At 40.1% G+C, this 25,410-nt stretch overlaps 1 protein-coding gene across 1 annotated transcript in view; it reads left to right on the top strand.

Moving 5' to 3' along the window:
- OIT3 (oncoprotein induced transcript 3) overlaps nt 1–25,410 on the top strand; it is a 33,096-nt gene that overhangs the window by 2,332 nt on the left and 5,354 nt on the right. Inside the window, exons 2-8 of the mRNA XM_018571410.1 lie at nt 7,011–7,391; nt 8,556–8,666; nt 12,249–12,371; nt 17,504–17,626; nt 20,044–20,204; nt 21,276–21,691; nt 24,295–24,394. Of these exons, the coding sequence (XP_018426912.1) occupies nt 7,011–7,391; nt 8,556–8,666; nt 12,249–12,371; nt 17,504–17,626; nt 20,044–20,204; nt 21,276–21,691; nt 24,295–24,394 (1,415 nt within the window). The remainder of the gene's footprint in view (nt 1–7,010; nt 7,392–8,555; nt 8,667–12,248; nt 12,372–17,503; nt 17,627–20,043; nt 20,205–21,275; nt 21,692–24,294; nt 24,395–25,410) is intronic.

Raw genomic sequence — 25,410 nt, forward strand, 5'->3', positions numbered from 1 at the left:
TTTAGGTTAAGGAAAGGTAAGTGTGCAGTTAAGGGAGATTCAAATGAACTTGATTTACTCTCATAGGAAAGGCACAAGTTCACTTTAAGGGCATGTGTAGATGGCCAAATGCAGCATGCTTTTAGGTGCATTCAGCTTTCATTTGAGATCTGTTTGAAATGCTTCTGAGATCTTTCTCAGGCGCCTCTAAACTTCAAGCTGCTTTGACATCCACAAGGATTTGTTTACATGGCGTTTGTTCACATCAAAACTGCTTTTCTCCCCACACAACCCTTTTAAAAAGGCTGTGGACACTAATCTAGCCAAATCAGCTGCTGAAGAGCTCTATGCATTCTCACACACTGGACAAAAATGTATGCAGTTTAAGTCATCACAGTCCTCATGTACATGTTCTCCCTTAGTAAGCCTAGGTCACGGGGTATTTGTGTGAGCCCCCAAAACGATTTGGATATTTCTATACTAGTAGAAGACATGTTGTCTGCACACCTTTTTAGCTTCAAGGTCTCATCTTTATTGACGTTCTTGGAGAATAAAAATGAATTGCAATTTATCGTTATGCTGCAAGAATGTCAATTAAGACAAGACTTTAAAGGTGTGCGGACAACATATCTTCTAGTATGCTGTGACGCCATCCACTAGCACCCAGCTAAATGGGGTATATTAGAATGGTGTGTGAAGGAGACAACACCAGGATATTTCTATACTGTTCCCTCAGCCCTACGTTCAATGAAGATGTATCTTTACCATTAAGCAGAGTGTGGTACTTCAATTCATAAAACTGCTTTTTGACACTACAAACCAAAGAGAATAGTGGAAATCCTCTGCAATGTAGAAGCTGCCTGTCCATTAGTCAGATCACTTATACTGAAATACTTTTTTTTTTTTTTTTACATCCTAATTGCCCAGCCTGACCAGTAATATAAACCTTGAAAGTTCAGCTCTTTTATTCCAGTTTCTGACACTAGGCTTCAGGGAGAGAGTATGAATTTGGTTGCTTTTGGTTGGTGCACACTAATGCATTTAGCATGTTATTATTAAAGCCTAACAGGTTACTTGCATCACACACAGCAAAGGAACACCAATCTGATTTAATGCCATTATTAAACCCCTTAGTAGCAGTTTTACCTACGCATTTTATAAAGGTTGAGTCTGCAGGTTCTGTGTCCCTGCCCTGCCTTTCACCTAATTTTTTGGACTACTGGTGAACGTCATCACATGGAAATGTCTCCCTGAGTAATGCTTTCCCTGTAAACCAACCACTTCCCCCATTTGCTTGCCAGTCATACACAATTGCTTGCCAATCACACACACAACCACTAAAAGCCTAATTGTAACATTTTGCTGGGGTTTGAAAACTCACTATAGACAGATCCCAGATACTTGCACTGGCTGGCCATAAAAGCAAATGCATGACCTTCAATCAACATGTTTGTGAACTAAAGGATGTTTTATTAATGTATCTGGACTTGATTACATAATCATGCTGCAAGTTTTTACTTCAATTTCTGTGGATGTTTAATTACTTATTTGCAGTCATAAGTAATGTAACTCCTAAGAGTTGTTGCAATAATATTTACTGTAAATGAGAGGATCTCCCTGTATAACACTTAGGCTTGTACTATGTTGATAACTGATATCATTCATCTTCACAAATTTGACAGGTTGTTTACAAGAAGTGAGCTCCATGGAATCTTTGAATGGATAACAAAGTAGGAAATGCTGCTTTATCTGCAAATTGTTGTACATCCTCCAGAGGAGGCCCCCTTGAAAATTAAACATGATAGTTCTTAAGGTGACACTGGACTGTCTGTGGTTAAAGCTTTTTCAATCTACAGGATCCCTTACAGGAGGCCTTACATTGAGTGCGGTCAATGTTACATAATCTGGCTTGCGTGATATTGCGTAAGTAGGTTACAGTGTAGAGGTCATGCACTAATCTAATGGAAAAGCAAGATATTTTAAAACTGTGTCACTGAAATTACTTCATACAATCATCTAATGCTTTTGCCTCCTATCAGGAGCCCAGGGCCTGATACTCCAAACCATCCAAACAAAAAAGATGCATGTTGGCCACCCCTCACTATATCGTGCTCAATGGAAGTGTAGGCAAACTTGCCTACCAAATTCTGCTAAATGCAGACATGTGAACAGTCTTAAATTGTCTCCCATTGCAAAGCAAATAAAATATAGTAGTTGTGTACATTAACAAGCAGGGAGGAAACGGAAGTCTTGCTACTGCAAGAGAAGTTAAAATAAGGATCTTCCCTGTGCAGAACTTCACATTTCAGCCTTGTCAGCTGCTCACATTACAGATGTGAACAATTGGCTCAGCTGGCAGTGCTTGCATGCGGGCGAATAGTGTCTACGCCAAGTAGTGTTCTAGAACCTGTGTCTCAGGTGAGGTGCTGGATGTGGACCTCCTGCCTTCGAGGTTCAACAACAAACATTGTGGCTCCGTCCCCAGGTGCAGCGATCATCTGGTGGAAGCAGCAAATGTTTTGGTGGCTATGTAGGATCAGTACAACCTGATCTATGCCTCCTCGCCTTCCATACTCAGTCACCCAATTCACAGTCATTGTCTCAAAAGCTCAACTCCAGGATAAGTAAATGTTGTCCTAAATACAAGAGGAATGTGTATTTTCAACTACTAGAATATTGGTGTGCTTTGTGCATTTCTACCACATTGTGCAGTGTGAAACTTTCCTTCTGTACAGAAGCTTCCTGTAACCAAGACCAATCACTGCTGCCCTTTCTTTTTTGTGCAGGTCTTGTTTTGTCTTCCTTTTTTTCCTGCACGCAGTCTATAGTGAATGGGCCCGCTGGGTTTAGTGCACACAAAGTAGATATATACCCTTTGTGGCATACTTCACTTTTTTTCTGGTTTGGCAATCAGTCAAAGACTGATATTTATTGGCCTAACCCCTGGTATAAAAGGACACAGAATCCTTAAACTCTTCCTCTATCACCTGGTTCCACACTGGCACCTAACCTAGCAGTGCTGAGTACTCTGCCTTTCTGGGTTAATTTACATCCACAAAGAAATGGGTCAATGTGAGACTTTCTTCACTAGTCTCCTGGATCACCATCTCAAATACTGACCAGTGATTAAACTGGCAACAGGGTCAGGAACTGGTGCAAGCACTGAGGTATTCTGGGAATAATACAGGGGTTCCCGCTGCCAAACTACTTAGAATATTTTTGCCTAGTTATCTTTCGCTTTAATACATAGATTAGAAAAGTCAAAGTGAAGTCATACTTGTTCCAGAACTCGGAAAGTCAGGGGCCAGTAACAAAGTGGCTTCAGAGAGGGGCATATAAGAGGCTTTTCTGGCTGATGAAGCTAATAGCAGACACCTTAGTGAGCCTGGTCTTAGGAAGGACTTTTAAAGATGTGCCTATACTGGTTTTTCGGTATAGAGTACGATTACCAATATTTTGCTTTCGGTACTCGCAGATACAGAGTACCGATACCGGTGCTTCCGCTGGCATGAAGCCGACTTCCCGGGCAATCAGGGAGCTTGGCGGCAGGCAGTGACATGCTACCAGGGAAGGCGGCTCCATGTTGTTTGGTTGACTCGATTGTGATTGGCCGGTAAACCGGCTTCCCAGCCATCAGCATCGAGCCGGCTTCCCAGCCAATCAGGCAGCGAGTAATTACCTCCATCCCTGCTTCCTGATTGGCCGGATTACCAACTCCATGCTGATTGGCTGGAAAGCTGGCTGTTCGGCTGGGTCGATGCTGTTTGGCCGGGAAGCCGGCTTCCCAGCCAATCAGCAAGGATCATGCTTCCCAGCCAAGTCATTACTCGCCACCCGGCTTCCTGATTGCCCAGGAAGCCAGTTCCATGTTCCCCTACGGCACTGCCCGTCAGAGGAAATATTCCTCTGATTGGAAGTTTTGGGTATTGGGATAAGTATTAGGGCATTTGGACGAGCACTCGCCCAGATACTCTGCATCGGCACCGATACTAGTATCGGTATCAACACAGATACTAGTGCATGCCTAGTATAAAAGGAATAAAGATTATCACACTACCACTTGGACCCAAAATGGCTGTTCTGGACAGGCAAAACATTTGGAAATCCTAAAACCTTTTGAGTAATTATTGTATTAAAATAATTAATAGAGAAGCTCATAAAATCATCATGTTATATTGACTGGCAGATATAAATTAACCAGTGATTTGCTGATATAAAACTGTCCTCCAAACCATCCTTAAGAATTAAGAGACCACAGATAATACAGCTGTATAAAACTGGCTAATGACAGGACAGTCTTATTGAGCAGAACTGGGCCTAAATGTATTAGAGACACAGGCAGGTGTTTTACTGCAAGAATAAAGAGACTGCAGATGATGAAGTGAAACATTGCCCAGTGGAAGGACAGTTTTAATTACATAAAATAGCCCTAACCAGCCTTTGCCTATCTTTTATTTTTACTATGGGTGTAGGAGGGAGCAGTGAATGTGAGTAATATAATGTGAAGTGGTTTAGGTGTACACTGTTATTGCACTCATGTTTTTTCTGACTAGTGATGACAGGCAGCAGTGCCTTAGATAATCTCATACTGTCAATAACTGTAGATGTGAGACTCAAGGCACAGAAGTGTCTAGTCACAAGGGGTTAATTTGCTAAAAGTAAATAGGCTGTCTACTTTGCAAGGGAATTCCCACTCAGCTTAGTAAATGAGGTAAAGCTTTGCTAATTCCATCATCCAATAATGCGCAACCAAAACACAGTTGTTGTTTTTTCTAGCACATGATTGGGTATTCTTTGTAATGTGAATATTCACCACATTCACTAAGCTAAGGGAAAATTATCTTGCAAAGTGAACAGTCTATTTGCCTTTAGTAAATCAACTCCAGGAGTGCACTGCTATTTTTTTTAAAGAGAAATTCAAGGCAAAAGGTAGATTTTTCAGAACACCGCTTAGGCAAGATTATGATTTCTTGATGTTCCCTATAAAATAACACATCTTCCCTTTTTGAGTATAGGGTCACTTTAAGAATAGTATGTACACTGTGTAGACTTTAGGCTGTACACAACAGAAAAAAATGCTTTTCCAACTTCCCTTACGGTAAGTTAGGAGGACAATTTGTGGCTGTCAATATTCTAAAATTGGAGACGAAAGGCGTAATGAGCATGTGATTTAGCAGGACAGGACAAGCGGAAGGGCTGACTTCAGTCCAGTGTTCCCTTTCGGATAAGCATGTATCATTTTCAGAATTCCAGCCTGTGAAGACAATGGGAGGATGAGGCTTGAGGATCAATCAGTAAAAATATCCTTGTTTACATGGCAAAACTTTGCCAGAAGGGTCAGAGGCTTGGCCCATTTCATCCACTTCCTTCTGATAATGTGTCCACTGAACGTGATAAAGAAAAGGTTATAGAGATAAATAAGGAAAACAAAATTTTCTTTATGCCCCAGATCTAGGGAGAAAGCAGACCATCTCCTAAAGGCTTCCTGCAAAGTAGTCCAAGTCCTATTTTCCCATTTGCACAAAGGCTATGACAATGCTGTTTCTTTTGACATTCTTTTTCTACTCCAAACTCAGCCCAGTAACTTCATTGGGTAAGTGGCTTCATCTTTTAAGATCTATTTTTCAAAAATGTATTAAGTGAACATTCTACATTCATACAGTCTACAAATTCTGATAAATGTCATTTAAAAGCTTGTATTGTGAATTGAAATGGCTTTTATTGGAAAGCCATGCGTTGATATTTTATCAAGTTAGTGCCAAGGGTTTTGGTGATGAAGTGTGAATACTTACATTTCTACTGTTTGAATAATGCATTTTGCATTGCTGGTTTAAATCCATTGATTTTCTTATCAACATTGTCTTATCTGTAGTCTCAGCTGACTTTTTCTTTATTAAAATAATGGTGGTTTTTAAGACTTGCTTTGGGATATATAGGGTAATGATTATGGAGTTGATTTACTAAAGGCAAATCGGTTGTTTACTTTGCAATGGAAGGTTCCCTTAGCTTGGTAAATTAAGTGAAGCTCTACTGACTTTCATCACCCAATCACATACAAGCAAAAATACAGTTTTGTTTTTATTTTCCATGCACGTGATTGGGTATTCTTCCCAAAGTAAAATTTCACCACATTCACCAAGCTTGCGGAAACATCCCCTACAAAGTGCAAATGAACAGCCTATTTGCCTCTAGTAAATCAACCCCTATGTGTTTTCACAGGGCTAAAATGGTGGATTAAAAAACTTAATTGTTCAGTGCTTATATTTGTAGGAGGTGCATAGTCCTAACCTCTAGTAAAGCAATCTGACTTGAATACATTAACCTAATTTCAAACGAATTACAAGTTAATTTAGCTTAGAGCTGACATTGATCATTTAGAAAATGACTTAATTTGTCATAAATGCTGAGTGGTACTGGGAGCTTTTACAATCTGCATGCAAAGAAAAGGGGACATGTACGCCTTGTTACAGCAGGTAAAGTCCAACTCAACTAAATTTTTTGAGTTTTGGAAGGATTAGAAGCTCTGTTACGTTTGTATTGCTGTTTTTACCTCATCAGGGAGATTCCTTTACATTCTGCTAAGGTGACAATTGTGCCAGGGAAAAAAGAAGGGAGCAACGACAGCAATAGTGTTTTTCTTCCATGAGCTTAAATTTAGGCCTTTCAGCAAATGGAGATATTGGAACTTATAAGGATTTAGCTAGTGAGGCACACAGATGCAGAAGATGAATGTCTGGATGCATATTAAGCTATTGAACAATAAGGATGTAGGTTGTTGAAACAGTATAAGCATAAAATGTTCCTATTTGAATAGAATATACATAAAGCTATAAATCTACCCTCTGTGTACCTAGATAGCTATACAAACCTGACAGTTGTTCTAACTCTCTCGCTCACTATCTAAAACTTTAAAAAATGACTATAGTTTGACTTAAAAATATGTTTGTTTGTTTTTTTACCTTAAATAATATAATAGTTAATGTTTGTTTCCATTTATTTGTGAATCTGTTGTACTGATCTAATTTCTTTTTCACAAGCTCTGGACCCGTGTTCTGCTTATATAAGCCTGAATGAGCCTTGGAGGAACACAGATCATGTGTTCAATGAGTCCCAAGACAAACCAATGTGTGACAACCACCTGGATGGAGAGTGGTATCGGTTCACTGGGATGGCTGGAGATGCTATGCCTACGTTTTGTATTTTAGAAAATCATTGTGGCACTCATGCACCAATCTGGCTCAATGGGAGTCATCCAAGTGAATCAGAGGGCATTGTGCAAAGACAAGCCTGTGCCAGCTTTGGCAAAGACTGTTGTCAGTGGAATACCACTGTAGACATCAAAGCCTGTCCAGGAGGATATTATGTCTATCGACTTACTAAACCAAGTGTCTGCTTCCATGTGTACTGTGGCCGTGAGTATTTATAAAAAATAAAAAAAATCTCTCCTCTCTCTCTCTCTCTCTTATTTTCCCATTCGAAGTGGCACGTGAGTGTTCTCAGTGCATCAGAGGGCCTCTGGACCTCTAAGGATCACAGATCAGCCCCCAACAAAACCCCAGGCCTTGCAGGCAGTTCAGCTTTATGCAAACCTTTATAGTTTCCTCAGTGACATCTCTTGACCTTAGAGACATTTGTAACACTACAATTTGTTAAATAATGGAAGATGCTCCTACTTTATTTCTGTAATGTGATTAACATCTACACTGGAAATATTTCCATGAACAACCATTATTTGGACAATTATAAGAACCCACTAGGCTCTTCTGTCTTAAGAGGATTGGTGTTGAATTAGTGATGGTCTTACATGGATATATACACTGTTAAAAATCCTAAAAGAATGGGAATTTTAGTTGAGTCTTCCATACGTATTCCATAAGGCTCAGAACAATGTGCAAGATGCAGTAACAAAGAACAACCAATTAGAATGTATCTTTCCCTGACCTGACTTTAGTAAACCAATATTTTATATACTGTAGAGGGTGACTGTACTCTGCACATCATTATTGCTCTTTGTATTTTTATAATGACTAATATAAAGTGGCATAAAAAGTTTTATGTCTTTATTTTAGAGAAATGGCATAGTTTATTATATGGTGTGAATGCAATATATTTATCTGCCTATGTTGTGCTACACAGTTTGATATACATGGTATCGTCTTATATTTAAATTCCTGCACATGGCTTACTTTGACTTTAGATATGTAACAAACTGTTATGTAATGGAGTATAGACATATGAACTTTCAAAAGGCATTCTGTGGTCCATAAATTAAAACAGTATACAAATATAGTGAAACAAATATACTGGCAAAAATGTAAATGAAAATATAAACTTTTATTTACAAGATCAAACTGGAAAAAATGAGACTCTATGCACAGACTATGTTGATATTCACAAATCTGAAAACATGAAATGGCATAGTATATTAAGGCAATTTTTGTTACTTTTACTCAATACATATTTATGTTCTGCCTAGCATTCACAAAGCTGGTTTGCTTTTGTTTTTGTTTTAGAAATGGGATTTTATCTGTTGACATAAACATATGTTTATGACAGTTTTATCTTCCTTTATTAAGATTTCTATGACATCTGTGATTTGATGGAGTGTGGAGGGACGTGTCTGGATACTGGAGATTGCATTTGCAGCTCTGGAACAATTCTTGGTCCTGATGGGCAAACTTGTCTGGGTAAGAGAATATACCCCAACTACTCAGCAATCTTTATCCAGTAAAGAGAAATCAGATCAGTTGTTATCTGGACTGTGCTTTTATAGCTTTGCTCTTTGCATTGTACTTTTAAGTTTAGACAAACCAATCAATTAGAATCTTATTTTATTTTTAGATTATCATACACCGTTATCGCTAAGACATTGCTTGGTTTTTTTTATTCTTTTTGTGTCAAATCAGAAGTGCCAGACCATAAGTCCTGTCTCCTGCCTGAACTCTGTTTGGGTAATAGCTACTCCTAAAGCTGTCATATGACACAAGTTGTGTAAGGATTATAAAAGAGAGAATTAAAGCCAATTATTGCCAGGTTTACCTTCCTCCAGTAGCCTAGACAGAGTACCCATTATTAGCCATGAGCTCAAGGCAGAGGACAGGATAGCCAAAATGGTGGCCTTACAGCATGATACTGAGCTGACTTTTCTGTTCAAACAGAAAGAGAATATAACTAAATAACCGCAGACAAACCTATCTCTGAGGGGTAGGACTGTACCAGTATAACTACTATTTACGAGGGATTCATATTCCATTAGATGTCCATTCCTGGATGGTTCCCGTTCCATTTTTGTAACCCCCAGCCATTTTTGTTTAAATATTGGTGTTTGATCTGATCTATACAGCATCAAACAGGAAACATTTAGATCATAGATAAGCATGCATATAGAAAGCTAGCATACACTAGACTTGCAATACAGTGCCATCTAGTGCTCAAAAGACAATATTACATTATCATAATAAGCTGTTGTATTTCCAACATTGATAACACGCCCCAAGGGACTTGTCCTTGGCAGTCTGGGCTCAGAGAACCCCCAGAGTCATTCAAGCAGGAAAAGGATCAGCGCTGGACCAGTGGCAGCACAAGGGGGGTGCGGCCCGCACCCGGGTGACACCATTGGAGGGTGTCACCCCCCTCTGAAAAGTCGGGCGCTCGGTCATGGACCGAACACCCGACAGTATCAGGAGAGAGGAGGGGACCCGGCGGCATACCTTATCCCCCTCCTCTCTCTGCCGGTTTCCATCACCAAGATGGCCGCCGGCAGGTATCAGAATACTGCCGCATGTGCACGAGGACGTCATCGCGCACGCGCGTCGTGACGTCATGTGCAGTGACGTTTCTGCGGGGTGTCACTCGGTTACCGCTCCGTGTCACCCAGCCTCGGGACGCCCCTGCGCTGGACCACAGAAGAGTGGGGAAGAGACTTAGTGTGAAGGGGTGAGGATTTTTTAGCAAATTTTTGTTTAAGCTGGGTGGAAGGCTAGATAAGAAGCAAAAAAAAACTAAAGTACCATTCAGTCACAATGCTTCAAACATCATGTGAATTTGACACATTGTCCCTCTCTTAGGAAACAAAGTTTAAGGCTAGGGCAGCCAATATTTCGTTAAAGTACCTCATACTCTATTTCTCTATGGCGCAGGCTGTACATTTTGATTTGGAGCGTTAGTCTCTATAACAAGCGTCATTAAACTCCCATCTCATGCCGGGGTGATATATGGGGGAAAGCAGTATAAAGCTAAGTGGATAATCAGCAATGCCTCTCTGCAGATAAGGAATGAGCAGACTATAGCAGTGTTCATGCAGGGCCAAGAATATTTTTAGCTTCTATCAGGCAGTGGAGCAGAAGCTAAAGACTTGCTGATTGATGGCTCACCTAAATTGATACAGGATGAAAAAATCTTCTGTCAGCTGCCATTGCTGATCCATTCATTTATTCCATATGAATCCTGGTAGAAATATGGCAAGTCCAGGGGAAATAGGACAGAGGAGGGCTGTTAATGCAGCTTGAAGAAGACATTTAGGAAGAGAGATGATCGGAGGGACAGAAGACAAAGTCAGGTATTGAAGAGTGTGCAGCATCAGAAACCACATATATAAAATTATATCTAATTCAAAGTCCTCTCCGTAAGAATACCTTCAGACACATACACACACCACTAAAACTGACTGATTACACAGTTAAGAAAATCCATGCTAAGCTGAACTTCTAGGCTAATAAGGTCAAATTACAATGGATTTTTTTTTACTGATATAATATTTGTGCACCAGTCACCAGCATCGTGTTTACATTTCTTTGGGGGCCAAGAAGTAGGGACAATGCCCACCTTTGTTCCCACCCTCACTATCCCTGACAACTCTACCAAACATTGCTACTACAACTTGATTGCTTGCAATGCAAATCACATCATAGTTTATTTTTTCGTGGAGTCTGTAGTGGTGAGATAGGCCCACCAGATTTCTGTTTTCTACCCAAATATTATGGCACTGTCAAATATAATTGTTGCCTATCAGATTCTCTATAATGCAGTACTGTATAAATTAGGGATGCACCGATACCGATACAAGCATCGGTATCGGCCGCGATACCGAGTATTTGCATGAGTACTCGTACTCGTGCAAATACTCCAATACATAAAACGAGTACCTGTGCCGCGTCCGCCATCTTCAGGGACCCGAATCCGCCGCACACAGGACCTCCATCGCGTCTTCAATGAAGCAAGATGGCCGCGACCTCCTCTGTCATGTGCTCCATTCTGACCTCTTCTCCCGCTGAATAAATCCATCAACTTTATTTTAACATTGTGGTATGGGACAGGCTATGTCTATGAGCTTTACACAACCTACCAGTGGCCCCTCAAAATATAAAATATACATTTTCAGGCCAGTTGGTCTTAAAGGAAAACCCCTAATGAGAGACACAGCTTTACCGTGGCTGCGAAGGAAGTCATGACTGCTGATCCGGATTTTTGGTGAGGAAATGTGGTCACCTAAAATTCTCTGCTGCAGCTGACTGTTAGCCTAGCAATAACCATTTTTACTGGCTCTAGCTTGGAGATCTGGATACCAGCTGACAGAAGGTTATGATGTAGTGTACCCCACAACAGTATGGAAAGCAAGACCTTAATCAGAGTGTATGATGCACTAGGTTCATGTCTATAGAAAGTCTACTGACTGCAGATTTCATTGTTTCGTTTTTGTTTACCAATGTTGGTTTCTTATAATTGTGATCACGGTGTATATCGAAGAACCTACAAAGAAAGGAACTACGTTTAGGCTTGACAATATGTGAAGGGAGCCTAAGAAGCACAGTTCTCACAGCTCTTTTGGGATGTACAGGTGAAACTCGAATAATTAGAATATCGTGCAAAGTTCATTTATTTCACTAATGCAACTTAAAAGGTGAAACTAATATATGAGATAGACTCATTACATGCAAAGCAAGATAGTTCAAGCCGTGATTTGTCATAATTGTGATGATTATGGCTTACAGCTCATGAAAACCCCAAGAACCCCAAATCCACAACCTCAAAAAAGTAGATTATTACTTGCAATCAATACAACAAGGATTGTACATAGAACAATATCGGACCTCTGAAAAGTACAAGCATGCATATGTACTAAGTACTTGGTTTGGGCCCCTTTTGCAGCACTTACTGCAATGACTTTTGCACGATATTCTAATTATTCGAGTTTCACCTGTATAGGAGGTAAACTATTATGGCATGTAAACTAACTGCTGCTTTTGCATGACTTTTCTTATGGACTTCAGATGAAAATGAATGCGAGAATAATAATGGAGGCTGCAGTGAGATCTGTATCAACCTGAAGAACTCACATCGCTGTGAGTGTGGGAAAGGAAGAGTCTTACAAGAAGATGGAATGACATGTGAAGGTGACTTTCATATTATTTTGCATTTGGTTCCTGTGTAATAAGTTATTGGAGAGCTGTGATGGCTCAGATATTTATATGTATCTTGGACCACTCAATGCTTATATTGGTTATGATTAAGGTACAGGCATGCTTTCCTGCATTTGATCCAGTGAGGCATCTTTCATGACAAGTGATATTGCATGTATTTTTAGATATGTATATGTATTACAAACTGTGTTATATTGCTAATAACTTGTGCTGGTCTAAGACTCATTTCCCTTTACTGAGAATGACTTGCTGGTGTAGTAACTATAGAAACAAACTAATCATACACAGTCCATATCAGTCCTTAATTAAAGTGTAACACATTTTCACAAATGCACCTAACTGAAGTAAAAGAGACAAACAGAAATTCCTTGTTATTTTTCTTAACTATGGTCTTGAATTTGTGGAAATATATCATAATAATATGACATTTCTTTATGTAACTAAAGGTTAAAATTTTAATCCCAACCAACATTTTTTGAGATTTGGATAGAGATTTGCAGCCTGTGATGGGTGTCATTGGGCAGGGATACACATATATAGTAAGAAAAACCTGGCACAAATTCCAACCTATGCCTACTCAAAAAAATGTTGATGTCTCTGTCCCATTGGAGAGTTTTTCTATCACTTCCTGTTTTTACTATTTATTTTATATACTGCTGTTGGGTACATAATAACCCAAAATGTTGATATGTTTGCTTCTACTTTGAAAGGTGTTCTTAGGCAAACCTTTCATTTGTTTCCACTTCACATAATAGACTGCTGCAGTGTCTCAGGAAAATATGGACAAGTAATTATAGACATGTAAATTTCCAAATGGATATTCTTAGAAATATAATTAAATTTGGATGCATCCAAATGTCAGAATTCTACTGCGTCAGAATGCGAATGAATTTGAATGCTCGTGTAGCGCCCCCCCACCCCTCCCCAGAGGCCTAAGGTGGATCCAGTGGTGTGTTTTGGTTAAGCGTTGCCCTAGGCAAGAGGAAACTCAGACACCCCCCCCCACACAAAATTTGCCCCACCCCTTCCTGTTTAAGACTTTTTGTTTAACCTGTCAGTCGCTGGATACAGCACACATCGTGCAAATCCCCCCTGAGACCCTGCAAAGCCCAACACGGATCCTGCACAGCCCACTTGAGACTCTCAGATGGGCTGTGCAGAATCTATGCTGGCTCTGCAGGGTCCCTTTACCAGCGCAGTGTGATCCTCTTACCTGCAGCTCCCCTGCCTGCCTCCTGACGACATTTGCTGTCAGCTTTAGCAGCCTGCTGCTGGACCTGGCCTTCTCCTCCACCGAACCAGTGCTAATTGGTCCCCGGCCTCCTCCCCCGCCGGACCGACACTTCGGGGACCAGCCTTCTCTGCCACCCAACCAGTGCTTAAGGGTCCCGGCTTCTTGTGCCCCCCTGCCTCCTCCTCACAAGCCGCCCAACCAAAGCTGCGGGGGACACCTCCTTTTCCTTGCCTCCTCCGTGACAGACAACCCCCCCCCACACACACACACACACACACACACACACACACACACATCTTCCCTCGTAAGGACACAGGTCTCCGCCTTCCCCGTTACTTCATGAGGCAGCCGAGGCTGCCGGATTTTGTGCAGCCCGACTCGCCTCACTGTTTTGAGGTGGCATTTTTACTGCCCCCCTGGAAAGTGCCTCCCAAGGCAAACGCCTTGTTTGCCTTGTGGCAGATACGCCCCTGGGTGGACCCCCAAAGGATAGGGAGCTCTAGCATTTCACTCTTGTCAGATCCCTAGCCAGTGAAGGGATGTGTGATCAACAAATTGGGCGCCAGTCACTTAAAGGACTTTTTAGAATGCTTTATTTAGGAACAGGCAAACTGGAATAGAGGGCTCAGACATCCATGGCAAAAATAGACAGACTCCAGACTCACCAATCCCTTCAGGCTTCCACAGTGCAGAGAATACTTCAGTAGAACAGGAATTGTCACTGTGCAGTAGAACAACAGCTGAATAGGGATAAGCATGAGATCGTCCCTGGTAGAGGCACCAGACTTGTTCCTAAGGGCTAGTTCACACCAGAACTGCGTGCGTCTGCGCAGCTGTAGTGCAATGCGTTTTGCCGCGACTTTACCACAATTTTACTGCAATTGTACTGCGATTGATGCGTTTTTTGTTGTTGCTTAAAATGGGATTTCAGGTGCGTTTTTGATGCGATCCTATGGAGCTAAAATAGGGCAAGCGGCATTTTTTTTTGACTACATCAGAATGGACTGCACTGGTGTGGATAGAGCACCAGAAATCCCATAGTAAAGCATTGTGATGTATTTTGGTTGCAGCAGCCAAACTAAATGGACTGCATCACAATGCATCTGGTGTGAACTTAGCCCTAAAGGTCCTTATCAGCACCTGGTACGTTCAGCAGGCATAGGGTTACTCTGGCTCTTCTCCCCAGATGATTCTAGACCCCACATGGGTCCACATGTGGAGTCCTCCTGGCTTGAGGCAAAGTCAGCTTCTTCAACCTTGTACATGCCTAGGCCCAGGGGCAGACTGCCTTGAGCACATGGCAATCCCTGAGTATTTATGTACTCCCCCAGCATGCACCACTGGTCATGAAACTCTTAGTGCTTGGCTGGTGAGACATAGACACTCCTAATTATTCCCCTATTGGCTGCCCCACTCTGTAGCATGGTCACACCCCACTGACAGGTAGGTGCAATCAATAGCAGAACACCTAGAATTAACCAGAAGAGGCCGGAATACAAATCAGCCAGCCTGATTACATTACCAGCAACACTACATTTTCATAGCCACTCCACATTCGGTGGTAGGACCTACACTCGTTTAACGAAAATTTGGATCTGTCTGTTCAAAGCGAAACTAAATTGGACATGTGACTGTTCTCTGGCCAATCAAATGGGGTTTTTTTGGCAGTTGAGGGTTGCATTACATGCATGGCCATGTGACTTTGTTCTGGGAATTCGGGTGGATACGAAATCTGAATAGCGAGATCCGTGAAACGAATGAAATAAAAATCCAAATGGATCGGAAACGCAACAAAATTTTTTTTTTGCGGGGTTACATCTCTTCTAATTACCAACATACACTTGTCTCCTAATAACAATAAAGAAAATCAAAGTAAGAAAAATAACTGCAATATTGTTTTTGTAACTCCCATTATGTGTTTGTGTGTTACTGTTTACACCAAAATAAATATTCAATTTTACATGTATTAGGATAGTAAAGGTAAGTATTTTTCTTGCAGTGTCTCAGTCAACTGCAGGCTCCAATCTCCAATGCATATTTGTGTAAAGCACTAGTAAAAGAAAAAGAAGTTCAGGACATACTGTACAAAATGGTTATATTACCTCTGATGTTGGGCAGTTAACGGCTGTGTTTTTCTGCAATATTGCTTTAAGTTTTTATTCTTGCAGTCTTTTGCCTGGATATTCAGTTCCCAACACAAATGTTTCCACCACTACTGGTAAAAGATTTTTAAAAAAACAAAAAACTAAGCAAGTAAAAAAACAATGGGGGGAATTTATCAAACCTGTAGCAGTTGCCCATGTCAACCAATCAGCATCTCTCTTCAGTTTGTTCAGTTAAGATTTGAAAATGAAAATTTTCGATTAGTTGCCAGGCACAGCTAGTCCAGATTTTTCCTGCTGTATTGTTGCTGTATTGTGGTAAAATGCACACAAGTTTAAAAAAATCTATTGTATAAATGAAGTAGTATTTGCTATTGATTTTGTGAATATTTTTACTCACACAGAATGTTTAATCTTGTATGCAATGCAATCAGGAAATATTGAAACATAAATAGTTGTTCTTGTGTTGTCCCCTTCAGACACAAAAATTGCACAAACATATTTTCTACTAAATAAACCTGAAAAACTACTGTTTTTGGGCAAATGTTCTTTTTTAGAGTAAATGTAACACATAGAGGTCTATTATAAACGATTTGCGGGGCTGTTTGCCTTCTGAATATCTGTGAATGTTCATTCTGTGCAGATTTATGCCAAAATAAATCTTCTTTGGTTGCTTCCTTTATAAGGGAAATAAATACTTATTTCTTATGCTCCTTTAGCTCCAACCGGTGACCATACTGTGATATCACATGAAAACATTTAAAAATGCATTCACTTGTAAAGAAAAAAAATAAAGAACATTCGTTTTGGCATATATTCCAATGTTTACAGATAAACACAGGACAAAGGTGAATTGTTTATAAATAGACCCCAAAGTGATAATATCTAGTCTGCAGATCTTGGTCCATTGTGATACAGAACTGTTCTTGTGTTATTTTAGTTAAGTAGGTGAGCAAAACCTCAGGCAAAAAATAAATAAATAAATAAACATGACTTTTGGAACAATCCAAAAAGTATTTAAAGGGAGAAGTGGCAGTGACTATTGCACTAAAAAATTATAATTCATTCCTGCATCACCCGCAATGCAGGATGCACTCCTACAAATGGGAGGTAGTAGTAAAAGCAGCAGCAGAAAATATATGAGCAGCAAGAAAGAACGACAGTTAACAAACTCCGCAATAAGCTATTACCAGAATTATGAACAGTGTGAAGTATTCGAGAAGTGACTACCATGACCACAGATACTAATGCGGTTTGAATATTCAGATAAAAACTGTCCATGCAGTTCTTGTGTAAGCCTACTAACGCTTATCTAGCAGCACTTTGTGAGATCCAGGACAGGAAGGAATTGAGAAAGTTTCACATCAGGAACATTTATCACAATGAAGGAAAGTATGTTATACATCCCACACATTCTATACTTACTCCACTCTTCATTATTCATCAGTATATTTGTAAACTGATTGTGAACTAGTGTATATACTGTGTCTTTCTATACATGTTTCACCAGTCTAATTTTGTCTCCCTTGTTTAGAGGTGCATAGGATTGAAGAGAAAGCAATGTACTGTGAGATGTAGTTTTCCCAAGCAAATTGTTGGTAATGTGTTCTTTGCTCTGGTATGATTATTTTTTACAGTATATTGTTTGGTATATAACTGGGGAGTAAATATGTTTTAGATTTGTTTTTCTTACGCTTTCCGGTACATGCTTTACAATCTTCTTTTTGGCAATGCTGTCTTGTTATAAACCATTGAAAAATCTCTCTTAGATATCGAGGGCTGTCAAAATAACAATGGAGGGTGCAGTCACAGCTGTGTTCCATTTGATGATACCTACCAGTGCCAATGCCCACGAGGGCTTCTCCTGTCTGAGGATAACCATACATGTCAAGGTATATTTTAAAATAAATGTCAATTAGTTTTTAATGTAACTTCTGGTCCCCAAATTAAGTGCATGGTTTGTTATTTTATAACTTACTAGCCATATTTACTGATGTAGTAATGCTATATAATGCTATAAGTTGTTCATTACATTAAGTTGATGGTAGCAAGTGACATGGTGAAATTATGCTTTTCCTAATTACCATCTGGGCCTTGCCATGCCAGCTGTTGTGGAATTTCTCATGTTAAATTTACAAATAATATGTAAAAAAAACATTATTAACATTGTCTCAGCCCATCTGCGTTTTGTCTTTATATTGGAAGTGTAAAACCTTAAGTCTTTCCCTATGAATTGATACTGGAGAAATGTTAAACATTGTCACAGATGTATTTTTAATAAGGGAAATTTTTCATGCTGTATGTCATGTGGTGGCTACCTGATATGGTCTGTGTTTTTTGACATGGGCCTGTATATGATTGCTCACTGGATCACCTATAATGCTATTAATTCCATTTAATTCGTGCCCCTTGCTATTTCTCTTTTCTATAGCATCTAACAGAACCTGTGCACAGAGGCTGTTGTAGGCTCTTTATTGCTGCCTCTCTCCTTTCACACATCTCTAGCAATCATAAGATAGCAACCACGAAACTCCTTGTAATAATCAATATTACCCGCAGAGGCTATATGTAGAGTGTGTCTGTGCAGTAAGACTGTCAGGATACAATGGCATCATTCCTTCCTTTTCAGATTGGCAGAAATTATTTCTATTTTCTACTGTCTGACAGTTCACTGTCATAGATTCGGCTATTCACTTCAGGCTTGTACGGCTGATTTCACCCCGTACATCGGCCTGCTTCGACTGTCTTTAGGTCGGCCGAACATGCTGACCCGAAGTGCAGAAGGAGTTCAACTCAGCCGATCCAACATCTGGATCGGCTGAGCCGAACCTCCGGCAGGCTACTCACTGCTGTTCGGCCTATTCTCATAGGGGTGGAACAGCAGTGAGTGAATAGCCGAATGCCGTAGAACGGCATTCGGCTCGGCTGTTTCCTTCGGCAGCTTTGTGAATAACCCTCATAGTTCCAGCCAACTTGAAAACAGAGCATTGGTGTCATTGTATCTGGGAACATTTCTGAAGGAAAAGTCGATTTTTACACAGAGTTTAACAACTAGGGATTGCTAGTGACAAACCAACAGTAACAATGCAGAGGTAATGTTAGATGGGAAAACAAAAGTAATAGAATCAATTTAAATGCTTAAAATATAATGTCACTTTTGCTGAGAAAAAGCAATCCTACCCTGGCCATTTACATATTAAAACTTTAGCAAACTTTATTGCAGAATCCTACAGGCTGCATCTATTCCTGCTTCCCGAGTGGTGAGTGGGATGGCTGTCTTGCCATAGTCAAATGACTAGCCCCATTGTTCAGAGAGAACTGCTGAGAACAGCAGAGAGCCAATCAGCTGTGTTTAAATTTAATTTCTGGGGAATGCAAACGGTATTTAAACGGCCTACAAAATAAGGAAGCCAATTGTAATTTGTTTGACAATTTTAGTCAATTATGGCAAACTCAGGTAGAAATGTTTTGGGGGTTTTTTTTTTACACTAAGAGGTCTATTTACAAATATTTTTTAATTAAATATAACTGGAAAAATGTGTAAATCATGTATGAAAGTTGTATGAATAGACCCTATAGTAACAAAAGCCTTATGATTCACTTTTGTTTAACAGAATCAAAATTATTATTTAAAATTGAAAATGTCAGCTTCTTTAAACAACAATACTGTATTATAACATTTAAATGTATATATAATATTATAACATCAACACAAGTCATTTTGCAAGGTACCATTTACACTGTAGTCTGTAATCACTGATTTTGTTAAGCTGAAAATAAAGTTTTCTGTTGTGTAACACCATACCCATGTATCAGCAACCTTAAAATCAAAGAATTTATCGTTTTTTTTTTTCATTTTTAATTATATGACATAATACTTGCTAAACGTTTTAGGCATACTCCCAAACATTTTCACTCACAAGCTATTAGCTTTCTGGATTCTGTTTGAGCCATACCGTTGCTTCCTGGCTGCACACTAACAGTGTTAGAAGTACTTATCATTCATATTAAGAGCTGGTGTGACGCTAGAGATGCACCATTGACCTGCAGCAGAGAGTGATTATTCTGTTCTGTTACCAAGATCTGTCTCCAAAAGAACATTTAATCCTGCCACTAATAACCACCAGGGAGTTTTATGCTAGAAGGAGATGGACTTTATCACAAATTGTATTTTCTAAACATGCAAAATGCTTTTATATACCGTGTGCTCTGCTACAATGGAGGTGTACAGAAAAGAACAACATTTTAACTATTGATATGCCACTATTGCCATAATATCATAAGAGTTTTATTCTTCTGTCTGTTTCAGTTCCAGTAATTTGTAAACCCAGCAACATAGAAGTATCTGTGCCAAAGGAACTAGTTGGAGGTCTTGAGCTGTCTCTTACCAACTCCTCCTGCAAGGGAATGTCCAATGGCACCCATGTCAATATTAACTTCAATCTGAAAACCTGTGGGACAGTCATTAATGTATGTAAATTTAGAAATCATCATGCTGTCACGTCTTGTTCGGGTTAAAAATAAACCTGATTTTGAAAGTCCCAGTCAAAGTGGCTTTAAAGATCTGAGACTTGTGGTTTGTGTTCCTCGGTTGATGAAAATTTGTATGAGAGTGAAGATTAGTGAAGAGGGTGAGATGACCATAAGGGATGGGGTAGATGACCATAAGGGATTCCCAGAGCCACAGCTAGGCTTCATAGTTTACCAAGTCTGACATTCACCTGTGCTCTTCCTACCAGCAGAAATGCCAGTTCTCATCTTTGTAGCTTCCCTGTCTCAAATGGCCATAATTTGGCCACCTTCTAACTAAGCCTCCATTCAACACCTAGAAACCACATGCAGTTGACACATGCATCTTTAGCTGGCATCCTTCCTTGTCGCCTGCAGATCCATGGTGTTGACTTTGAATGTAGTTTCCCTTATAGCCTATCCATGACAGAAAAAGCTAGCTGGAGGCTAAGGTGACTCAGTAAATAGCCTCATACCCTGAGTATACCAAGGATATCCAAGCCCAATTCCATAAAGTCTCACTTAGCGTCTCAGTCATGTTCCCAATCCAGTGTACGTGTGGTCTGAACTCCATACACTTTGGTGGAAAGCACACAGCTGTTCATCGTGTTGACAGGCTGAATATTGAAGTGTGGGACTTGCCGCTGAAAAAATAATATATTTGTGTAAGAGGTGGCATGTTATGATTTTTAGCATCAAGTTTAACGGTTTTCTTTGTTTTTTGGTACGGAGAATGTCTGATATGTGTTTTTGATATATTGATACAATTTGCACAGTATTCTTTTGTATGCCTCTAAATTGCTTGTTGCAATTTCTGCTTTGGTAGATCTTTTCAAATTGAATTTGTGTAATGTATGGCACTAGTCCCTGTCCTATTGATGAATTCTATGCATATTCATAAATACATATCTCCTAAAATGTAGAAATTTAACATAACAAGCAATGCTCCTAAGATTTATTTCGTTATTCTGGAACAAATAAGTTCCTGGGATCACTTCTATTTCTGTATCTACATACCTCTATGCCTTACAGGTAGTAAGTGACAAGATTATCGCTACCAATCTGGTGACTGGGATGCCAAAGCAGACCCCGGGAAGTAATGGTGACATTATTATTCGTACCAGCAAGATCCTAATTCCTATAACATGTGAATTCCCCAGACTGTACACCATCTCAGACGGGTATGTACCCAATCTGAAAAACTCACCACTGGAAATAGTGGGACACAGCAGAGGCACCTTCCCATTCACGCTGGAGATATTCAAGGACAAAGAATTTGATGAGCCTTACAAAGACACTAAGCCAGTGCTAAAGCTCAGAGACTCTCTATACTTTGGCATTGAGCCCCGCCTGCGAGTGAATGGGCTGGAAACCTTGGTGGAGAGCTGCTATGCGACACCTACTTCCAAGCTTGACGAGATCCTCAAGTACTACCTAATACAGGATGGGCAAGTATTACATTAACTGTTTACTATTGTATCTTGTTTAAAATTACTCTTTTGCACTGTCTTTGTTAATGGGAACTATTAGATGTTTTAATACAAAGAATAACAAAGAATAAAATGTTTCACCATGTTTTACTTTTTTTACCTGTCTATCAAAACGTTCTATATCAAACTTCTTTAGCAGCAAAATATGATAACCTTCATAAATGATCACCCTAAATTTGAAGCCATTTGAAGGCCTAAACCACTAATCAGGTTTTCAGTTTGTTTGGAATTTGTGAACAAAGAGCCGCAGGCTGTGGTAACTATGTAAGTTCCCACTGAATTTTTACACTGTGTTCTAGGCATTATGACTACAACAACAACCTTGATTTATGCTACATGAGTGATGGACACACTATAAAGGTTATATCAGTATGTATATGCACATACATCATCCTCTGGCTACTGCTAAAGACAGATGGAAATCAGATCATTACAGTTAGTCTTTTTTTTAGCTAATAACACATTGCAGATATTTTTCTTTTTGCAAAAACATAATTTCTTTTTTACTCATTAAGGAACACGGGATTCAGATATTTTTAAGACAATTGGGCTATACTGCTGTCTTTAGGAGATTTAGCAAACAAACAAAAAAAACCTTAAGCCAGCCCCCATATAACCTTACCTACAACTGTCATGTTTTTTGCTAGTATCCTAGCAGGTTGGATGCCTTTTCCTCAGCTTTGCTGAGAAAAAAAAACCCTTACTATCAACATTCTCTGTACTTTGTGGATGTTTTTTTCTCTACAGTCAACATGTGTATTATGCAGTTTGAGCTGGCCACTATATAGGAGCTATTTAGATTGGCTTGTCCTCAGCAATGCCTTGGAGATCCTACTTGGACCCCACTGGACTAAAGACTGAAGACTGCGAGGCCTTCCTGGAATGTGACCCTGGGTACTTTTCAGACCTGGTAAAGTGTGTTGGTCAGCCACAGAATGCTCCCGAATTTCAGAGAAATGGTACAGCCCCTGAGTTACCCAGTCCCTGATGTCTCACTCTGTAAATATATGTCTAAAAGTGGCAATGATAGGAGTACTGAGCTCTGCATCATAACACCTTTCGGGCCTGTGTATACTGTGTCAGTTAGCCACAGATCATGCTCCAGTTTCAGAGTAGTGGTACAACCTTGGTTGTAACCCTAGCCTGCTATGTGGCATTTGAGCACTTACTTCTGAATTGTGGCACTTCCTGTGTGTACTTCATTAATTAACCACAGAACGCTCTCTAGTTTCAGAGCAGTGATTAAGCTACTGATGTAACCCAATCTCTCATATTTTTCAAGTTATGTAAGCCTCCAGATGTGATGATATAATCCTGGTATATGTTCATTACCATTACACTTTCTTCCTTCCCCGCCTATTTCCCCTCTACCCCTTACCCTAACCTTTTGCCTTCTGATCTCACAGAGCCTAGCTGATAACCAGATTGTCCATTTAATCTCCATAGATTGAGTCCGTCATTTTACACTACACATGTCATACGCCAGGCCTACTTGATGCCATGCTAATACCTCTGTGTTTTCTATGGTTTTCTATTCTGGGCTATGTGTGCCCTATTACAGGTAGTTATAATGCCTACGCCTCATCGGCTATGCCTATTTGTATGCTTCCTATGTTTCTTTTGTGACTGTTTATTTGAAAACTTTAAAATAAAGAATGAAAAAAAAAAAACACCACAAAGGATTTTTGACAAGTCCTTTAAAAAAAATAAAAATGGATCCATTGACATAATCCAGGGTCAATCATGACGTCCAGCGTTGTCCCGACAAAATAAATAGAAATAATAATCATTTTTTAAAAACCACGACTGCCGCCCCGTCCGCTGCAGTGAACACCCGCTGCAGAATGGCATTTTGACGGATGTCGACAACTTATAAACAATTGGGCGGAGCTAGCAGTGACAGCTAGCTCCACCCAACTGTTTATAGTTGTAACAGGTGAGCCATGATTGGGCAGAGTCACCATGACTTTGCCCAATCATGGCTCTCACAGTTCTCTGTGCCCTGATTGGGCAAAGTCTTGCACCTGACATGTGGTCAGGTGCAAGGCTTTAGCCAATTATGGCTTCAGAAGGCACATTGCCTTATGAGGCACTCAGCTGGCGAACGCCATGATAGTTTGTGTGTTCGGCGAACACACGAACTAGAGATGTTTTTCGGCTCGAACATCGAGCCCCTCACTATTTATTGTGGATGAGTTAGAACCTCTGTTATTTTTTTTCATTGCTATGTGCCATTTGGAAAGATTTCCGCTTCCTCCTTGTCCCGATTACTACTGTCCATGGGAGGAGAAGCGAGTGGAGCCTCTGGAACAGATGTGCAGACAGCAATAAAAATGGGACAGAAGTACTAAAACACTATTATATTGCTGTGTGTTCCTATTAGAGATCCCATGTCTTGGTGGCCTCCATCACTGCGACAACAACAAATGTAAATCTTCAAAGTGGGGGCACAGGCAACAATACAAAACTGACAAAGGTGCAAAAAGGTTTTAGTTGGATTCTACTCAAGTAAAGTTATTAAAAGATGCAATATGGTGCCATTTATCATCTCCTTTTTCTAGGTGTGTCTCAGATGATGCTGTGAAACAATACATATCTAAAGATCATCTCGCCAAACACTTCCAAGTTCCTGTGTTCAAATTTGTGGGGAAAGATAACAAGGTAAAACCAGACTGTTTAAAATTCTGGGCTAATATGGCATAAGTAAGTAAGCGTAACAAGATGATGAAAACTGAATAAAAGGAATCTACATTTTTCATAACAATGAAATATCCTTTGATTTGGCATGACAAGTGGTAGGTTTCTTCATTAGAATCCACTTTAAAAACTCCTCTAGGAATCTTGAAAAATCAGTTGTTTTGATCGGTTATCAAGTTTTTAGCTTTATTTCCAGCCAAAAAAGCTTACAGGTCCTGAGATATTTAGAGCAGCTAGACACTGGAAGATGACAGGCACTTTTAAGATCCAGTATAGCCAGTACTTGACAGGTCCTTAGACATCTAGAGTCACTAGAAGCTGGAAGCTGACAGATCCTGAGAGATTCAGGGTAGCCAAATGCTGGAAGTTGAAAGATCCTAAGAAATCCTATGTAGTTAGATGCTGGAAGCCAACAGGTCCTGAGAGTATATATACAGACCGATCAGCTATAACATTTTAACCGCTGAGAGATGTAGTTAATAACATTGATTATCTTGTAACAGTGGCACCTGGAAGTGGGTGGGATAAATTAGACAGCAAGTTAACTTTTTTCCCCTGAAGTTGATGTATTGGTAGCAGGAAAAAATGGGCAAACATAAGGATTTGACCAACTTTGACAAGGGCCAAATTGCGATGGCTAGATGACTGGATCAGAGCAACTTTAAAACTGCAGCTTTTGTGGGATGCTTCCAGTCTGCAGTGGTTGAGACCTACAAAAGTGGTCCAAGGAAGGAAAATCAGTGAATCGGCTACAGGGTCATGGGCGACTGAGGGTCCCTGATGCCCTTGAGGAGCGAAGGCTGCCTCGTGTAGTCCAATCCAATAGAAGAGCTCATTTAGATTTCGCTCAAACTGCTGCAAAAGTTAACGCTGGTTGCTCTGAACACACAGAGCAGTGCAGCGCTGTTTGTTTTGTATGGGACTTCATAGCCACTGACCCATCAGGAAACCCATGCTGACCCTGTTCACCAAAAGTGCCC

The sequence above is a fragment of the Nanorana parkeri genome, unplaced genomic scaffold, assembly GCF_000935625.1.
Source record: "Nanorana parkeri isolate BGI_ZX_2015 unplaced genomic scaffold, ASM93562v1 scaffold1750, whole genome shotgun sequence".
Taxonomy (NCBI): Eukaryota; Metazoa; Chordata; class Amphibia; order Anura; family Dicroglossidae; genus Nanorana; species Nanorana parkeri.